Source organism: Gobio gobio (genome assembly GCF_949357685.1).
Source record: "Gobio gobio genome assembly, chromosome: 21".
In the NCBI taxonomy this organism is placed as follows: Eukaryota; Metazoa; Chordata; class Actinopteri; order Cypriniformes; family Gobionidae; genus Gobio; species Gobio gobio.
In genome coordinates, this window is record NC_137117.1 from 42,771,376 (window position 1) to 42,778,875 (window position 7,500).

At 33.4% G+C, this 7,500-nt stretch overlaps 1 protein-coding gene across 2 annotated transcripts in view; it reads left to right on the forward strand.

Moving 5' to 3' along the window:
• Positions 1-7,500, forward strand: part of b4galt5 (UDP-Gal:betaGlcNAc beta 1,4- galactosyltransferase, polypeptide 5) — a 56,557-nt gene that overhangs the window by 33,545 nt on the left and 15,512 nt on the right. For both annotated transcript variants that reach the window (XM_079803108.1, XM_079803109.1), the window contains 2 exons: positions 1,514-1,633; positions 4,726-4,839. In XM_079803108.1, coding sequence (XP_079659234.1) covers positions 1,514-1,633; positions 4,726-4,839 — 234 coding nt within the window. The remainder of the gene's footprint in view (positions 1-1,513; positions 1,634-4,725; positions 4,840-7,500) is intronic.

Genomic DNA, 7,500 nt, shown 5'->3' on the forward strand with positions numbered 1-7,500 from the left:
AAATAAAATAAAATAAAATAAAATAAAATAAATTAAAATAAAATAAAATTAAATTAAATTAAATTAAATTAAATTAAATTAAATTAAATTAAATTAAATTAAAAAAAAAATAATAATAATAAATTAAATTAAATTAAATTAAAAAATAAAAAATTAATTAATTAATTAATTACATGAAATAAATAAAATTAAATAAAAAAAAAAAAATAATAATAATAATAAATTAAATTAAATTAAATTAAATTAAATTAAATTAAATTAAATTAAATTAAATTAAATTAAATTAAATTAAGTTAAGTTAAGTTAAGTTAAGTTAAGTTAAGTTAAGTTAAATTAAATTAAATTAAATTAAAAATTATAAAATAAAATAGAAAATTAAATTAATTTAGATAAAAAAAAAATTAAAAAAAAAAAAATAAATAAAAAATAAAATAAAATAAAATAAAATAAAATAAAATAAAATAAAATAAAATAAAATAAAATAAAATAAAATAAAATAAAATAAAATAAAATAAAATAAAATAAAATAAAATAAATAAAATAAAATAAAATAAAATAAAATAAAATAAAATAAAATAAAATAAAATAAAATAAAAAGAATATTAGTTAGAAAAACAAAAATTAGAAATGTTACCTTGGCAAGTCATTTTAATAAAATAGGTTTAAGTTGAAGTACTAAACTTATTAAAACTATTAGTGGGAAAAAAAAGTACTTAAACTAAATTTAAAAATATTAGTAATTATAGTATTTAATACTAAAATAACGCAGTGTCACCCTCATGTCGTTCATGTCACACATGTATAGTTTTCTTTTTTTCATGGAACCAAAAAAGGCTTTTTTTTTTTTTTCTCAATACAGTGAAAGTTAATGATGACCATGCTCAAGCTCGAAAAAACGAAATACCATTAAAAAACCCTTAACTTGTGTGCTGTATAGCCCTCTGAAAGCTGACAGCTTTGAGACTGAAACTTAAGCAGATATCCAATGATACTCTTCTCCTCAGCCAAAACTGGATATGAGCATATTTAAGTAGTGGATAGGAAGAATTTAAATTAATAATGAATAATTTTTCCTATCACATGGCTTGAGAACACTTCATTAAATGGAAAAGAGCAGCATAAACATCCTTCCTAACATCCATCTCCTTTTTTTGTTCTATGCATGAAAGAAATTGAATGACATTTACTTTTAGGATAAATATTCCTTTAAGTAGGAAATATTCTCTCTTGCTGTTCTTTTTGCAGATGAATTTGTGCTTATGGCCCAGGTGTTACAGAAGCTGCAGACTGACGGCCATAATAATTATGTGTTGTGTCAGTACAGTAGTTATTCTAGTGATAATAACCCTCTCTCTCTCTCTCTCTCTCTCTCTCTCTCTCTCTCTCTCTCTCTCTCTCTCTCTCTCTCTCTCTCTCTCTCTCTCTCTCTCTCTCTCTCTCTCTCTCTCTCTCTCTCTCTCTCTCTCTCTCTCTCTCTCTCTCTCTCTCTCTCTCTCTCTCTCTCTCTCGTCAGTTAATGAATACCTGTTCATGGCTCAGGCCCGCGGAATCCAGATCCGTGAGAATGTGAGGAATATGGGAGCTCAAGTTCTCGAGCAGATGGTCCGCAGTGCCTACAACATCAACGGCACAGGTACAAAACTCTCATCCTCGTCATAAACACACCACTGTCGACAGCAAAGTATGAGAACTTGCTTCCGCCACAGAATCATTTTTTTTAAAGATAATTGTGACATTTTATCTCACAATTGTGAGTTTACATCTTACGAGATATAAAGTCAGAATTGCGTGTTTATATCTCACAATTCTGAGAAAAGAAGTCAAAATTGTGAGATCAAAAGTCGCAATAACCTTTTTTATTTTTTATTCTGCACTCTCAAAAAAAAGAGTACAAAATTGTACCTTTTAAGGTACAAGTGGCCGTCACTGGGGTGGTACCCTTAAGGGTAAATTTTTGTACCTATAAGTCAGGGGTAGGCAAGTTCAGTCCTAGAGAGCTGATGCTCTGCAGAGTTTAACTCCAACCCTACTAAGCCACCACAGTATAAAACGCCAGGCTCCCAGCATGCATTGCAGCATGTCACCATTGTTGAGATTCATATGCTGATTCTTGATATCTGTGTGCGTGTAAACTTTTTGCCCCTAGAATGTATTTAAAAATCAAAATTCAGAATGCCTGATCTGTGGCAAGAAAGTATTGTTGGTGAATATAATTTATTAATAGTTATAGTCAGTGATGAGTTCAGTACATTTTTCTTCATGACAATTTTTATTTATGGCTTCTTTTGATTTGAACAGAGTATGTGTTTTGTTAACACTGTAACAAAGACCACAAACTCGAATAAAAAAGCCAAGAGTTACACTGCCCAACTAAATGAAACACTGATCGCCATAATGATGACCAACAACCAAAAACCAACATCTAAACCTCTGTTAATTCTCAATAAGAGCTTCTATAGATGTCTTTCAGGGTTGGAAACAAACTCTGCAGGACATCGACTCACTAGGACCGAACTTGCCTGCTAATGGTTAATTGTAGGGGAAATTGTACCCTAAGGGCCAATTGTGTACCTTTAAAGGGACAGTTATACGTTTTGTTCCCCAAGGAACAAAATTGTACCTCCACTGTACCTTTTTTTCTGAGAGTGTGTGGTGGAAACAAGCTTCCATAACAATAACATATCCTCAGGAAATAAATACATTATGATAAAAAAAAGTTTTGCAATCCCATGCTCTGTAGAAAGAGACTTTAGTCTAGGGTGACCAAACGTCCTGTTTTCCCTGTTTTCAAGTCCTGTCCTGGCCCTAATATAACAATTTTTTATCCATACTTTAAATGTATTAAAATTAATAAGTAGTCTTTGAGTAAACTTCGAGTATCATTTGAGTATCTCATTGCCGGTAATCAAAATACGGTCCCCCTACTTTAGTCAATCATAGTATTTTAATTCATAAAACAAGGCAGCTTTTAAACATCTTGAACATAGTACTTTGCAACATTGATTTGATGAAAATGTTCAATAAGATGCATATTAAAGATGTTTATATGTGTAGGATCGGCTTTAGGACAGTATCTCGACTCAAGTTCTAGTTTTAGATATCTCACTAATGAAAACATCTGATTCTACTCATCAGCTTTCTACTCTGTAAAATCCAACCGTGATTCTAACTGACACGTTGACTTTACTTAATGTCTTAACTTAATAGTAAAAATCTAGTAATCTGTACTGTTCACAAACTGTGCCTTTTTTAGAAAACCCAAGTTAAGTTAGTTTTTGAGGCAGGGCCATTTTGACTGGACTTTTAACTCATGTTATCTTTCTCTAGCTGCTTTCACTCATTTCCCAAAGTCATCTTCAATGTTGAATTGTCGATACTTCTGATCTGAAAAATGATATTTGAGAGAACATTACATAAGCTGACTTCCGAAACAAATGTTGATTCCCCCCAATATATATACTGACTCTCGTGTAAGTGAACTACGAACTCCGCATTTGTCAGTAAAACATACAATTCCTATTTCACTTTACTTGTTTTTTTTTTTTTTAAGGCAATTGGTTTGCATGCTTTTTTAAGAAAGTCTAGCTCACTGTAAAAAAAATCCCCGTAAAATTTACGGTAAAAAACCGGCAGCTGTGGTTGCCAGAACTTTACCGTAAAAAATACGGCAGTAACGTTTTAGTTTTTTAGGGACAGCACCATCTAATTTAAAGGTTTATAATGTAATAATTACGGTTAAAAAAAAATTATTTTACTGTTCAAAACCGTATAATTTAAAGGTTTATAATGTAATAGTTACGGTTAAAACATTTTTTATTTTACTGTTCAAAACCGTATAATTTAAAGGTTTATAATGTAATAGTTACGGTAAAACATTTTTTATTTTACTGTTCAAAACCGTATAATTTAAAGGTTTATATTGTAATGATTATGTTTACACTGTAAACAATTTACGGTAAAGAAAAACATATTTCATTAACCGAAATAATGTTAAATTCCAATTACCAATCTATTGAAATATTAATATCTGTTATGTACCTTTGATATATACGGACAACCACCAATCACAGTGGAGAATGAGAATCACATGATGAATCAAAGCTCATCACAATAATAATATATAGAAGGTGCTCAGTGTCATTCACACAAACACTAAACAACACCATCATTGTAACACATGAAATTTAATAAACATTAATTTAACAACATCAGATGTAACATAAAACCCTAATGTACATAACTGATTAGAAAAAACAAAGAAGAAAAATAATAAAAATACATCAAATGCGAAGTGTCACGCAGGGAATTCTGTGAATTTCACAATTTTCACTGTAAATTACACATTGACTTGTTCTTTTTCACTTCCAAAAACTGTAAATTGAACGGTATTTTACTGTAAAATTAAATGAAATGTAAGGTTAGATCTATTACAGTTATTCACTGTATATAGTACGGAAACTTTCTGTTAAACAATTAACTGTTTTTCACCGTAGCATTTTTACAGTAAAATACCGTTAAAATCACAATCATTTTTTACAGTGTAGATTTTACGGTGTCATGTGTTAAATAGGGAGGCATCTAAAACATTAGGACTTTAGTATACCCCAGGCTTCATGGGATATGTAGTCACAGGGGAAAAAAGAACTGCTGGTTCTCATGAAGATAGTGGGGATTATGTTTGTAATGTATTGATGCATGAACGTTTGATTCTCTCATTTTTCTTAGACTACACGTATGAGTTTAACTTCAACGAGACAGATGTTCCCACCACTCCTTACCTCCCGGAGGGCTTTACATACAAGCCTGATCAGGTCTGCCCGGAGAAACTGCCATCTATGAGTAAGTGCAGAGACTTAGGGACATATTTACTTACAGCTTGTGCCAGCGCAAATCCTCTTTTACTACACTCTAAAAAAAAAAAGGTTCTATATGGCACCAAAAATAGTTCTTGGCTCGTAATCATAGGGGAACCTTTTTTAGTGCTATATAGCACCATTTTTGGTGCTTCAGTGGTTCTTCAGTGGTTCTTCAGAGGTTCTTCACCGGTTCTTTGACTAAGGTGCTATATAGCACCTCTGAAGAACCACTGAAGCACCAAAATTGGTGCTATATAGCACTAAAAAAGGTTCCCTTATGATTACGAGACTTTTTTTTTAGAGTGTACAAAAAAACGACTGTCACGATGAAAAATGAGCACTGAAAAGGCGAGGACGGGGTTGTTTTTACGGCTGAGCTTATTGCATGTGCATTTGTAGGAGTTTCCCTTTCAGACGCTAAAATTTAAGGAAGGAGAGTGTTAAAATGAAGGTTTGCGCTAGTCAATTCCAATATTATCTGCCTGCAATACCGGAGGCTGCACTTTTAGGGCCGCAGCAGTTTCATGACTGCATTTCTAGGACCCTAGTTTTTCGTGACAGCGCCATCTAGCCAACTGTACTCCAACAGAGGAGACCTGATTCAAACCTTTTCCACCTTATTTTTAACATAACAGCAGGCATTGCCATTTTAAACTTAATTACTTAAAGCTACACTGTGTGATATTTTCCCCCATCTAGCGGTTAAAAGGTATATGACTAGGGATCGACCGATATGGATTTTTTAGTGCCGATACCGATTTTTTTTCATCAGCCTTAGCCGATGAGCGATACGAGCTGCAGATTTTCTTGAGCCGACATTTGGAGCCGATACTGCTTTTGCTCCCTCAATTTACATCATAAAAATGACACAATTGATAAAATTTACAATTTAAAAAAGGAACATTTACTGAACTAAAAAAAACAATATTTAACAAATAGTAAAAACAGGTGAGGTAGAACAAGAAAAAAAGAGTTCAGTGGTGAAAATAAATTCTGTAATTAAATATTTAAGCATAAATAAATTAATTGCACTATTTGCACGCAGTATCAACAAGCAAGCAGCATAATAAAGTGCACACTGACTGTACTATACTTCATTTTAAAACTATTTACAACCTAGTCATTAAATGGTTACACTCTAAAAAATGCTGGGTTAAAAATAACCCAAGTTGGGTTGAATATGGACTAACCCAGCAATTGGGTTGTTTTGACCCAGCGGTTGGGTTACATGTTTGCTTAAAACAACCCAATCGCTGGGTTAGTCCATTTTCAACCCAACTTGGGTTATTTTTAACCCAGCATTGTTTAGAGTGTAGGTGCACTGAACTTAATCTCTTGTAGAGCAACACCAGCGGTAATTCAGGAAAAAATCTCCCAATGCTCCACGTGAAACTTCAGTCTTTCTACCTTTTACCATCGTGTCAATTCTCAATTGATTTTGATTAATATGCGCGAGGGAGAGCGAGAGAGATTGAAGACGGTGAGAGCTACCCTGTGGACGCCTGTCTGTAAATAATGCAGGGGAAAAAATATCGGCAAAAGCAGCAGCCTTATATCGGCCGATGCCGATACACGTAAAAATCGCAAATATCGGCCGATATATCGGTCTAACACTATATATGACCATCCAGTGAATTTTAGTTTCTCTTCCTCTCAATTCCGATTTCGTTTTAACTCCTACGGTGGCCGATTTAGTCCAAGATTAACATGTCTTCCAGTTCGACCTCGTCCACATTCGACACGGTGCCATCGAGTGTTAAAACGCCAAAGGCGAAGCTTGAATTTACGGGTATGTCCCTCTTTGGCTAATGTACTTTCAAGATGGAGGGGCAACATGGCGACCGGCATTCAAACCCTCACCCGTATGTATTTACAATGGCATATTATAAACTTACGAGAATACTTTATTACTTGAAAGAAGTAAATATCCATTAACGAGCATATATATTTTTGAAAGAACAAAGTGTTTTTAGCTAAGAATAAACTAAAAAAGTTACACAGTGTAGCTTTAAATTAGATTAAATAATTCAACAGGGTTACCAACCGGCAGGTTTAGGGCTATGGGGTCGATCGATTAAACTTAATCAATTAAACAACTAAATCCTTGCTAGGGTCCTAGAAATGCGGCCTCCGAAAAGCACGTCTTAAACCAGACGCTAATTTGTGTTGGTCTGGTAGATTGTGTTGGTCATTATGGAAATGATCCGGCTGTGTCCGTCAGTAGATCACACACAGAACTTTCCACTCCCATCTGGGCTTTTATGGGATTGCGCTCTCATGCTAATTTGCCTTTTTTTTTGTCAATCTGGCCCTTAATCTGGCCCATACAGTTATCAGAACCACCATGACCAATTCAATCAGAGAGTTTCTTAAACTCATTTGTGAATCAGACTCATATGTCTGAGCTTTGCAGTTGTTGATCTAGACCTCAAGAACCATTAGTCGTATGTCATAAAAATCATCCAGGAGGGGTTTAATCTCGCCCGGAAGGGGTTATTTTGCAATAATAATAAACTGACATCCAATATAACATGGCTACCAGATAAAAGTAAGTGCACTTGAAACGGTTTCTGGTGTCTTTAGCTACACATGTGCTTATAAGATCACAATACTGCTTATGTCAAATATATATAAATGATCAACA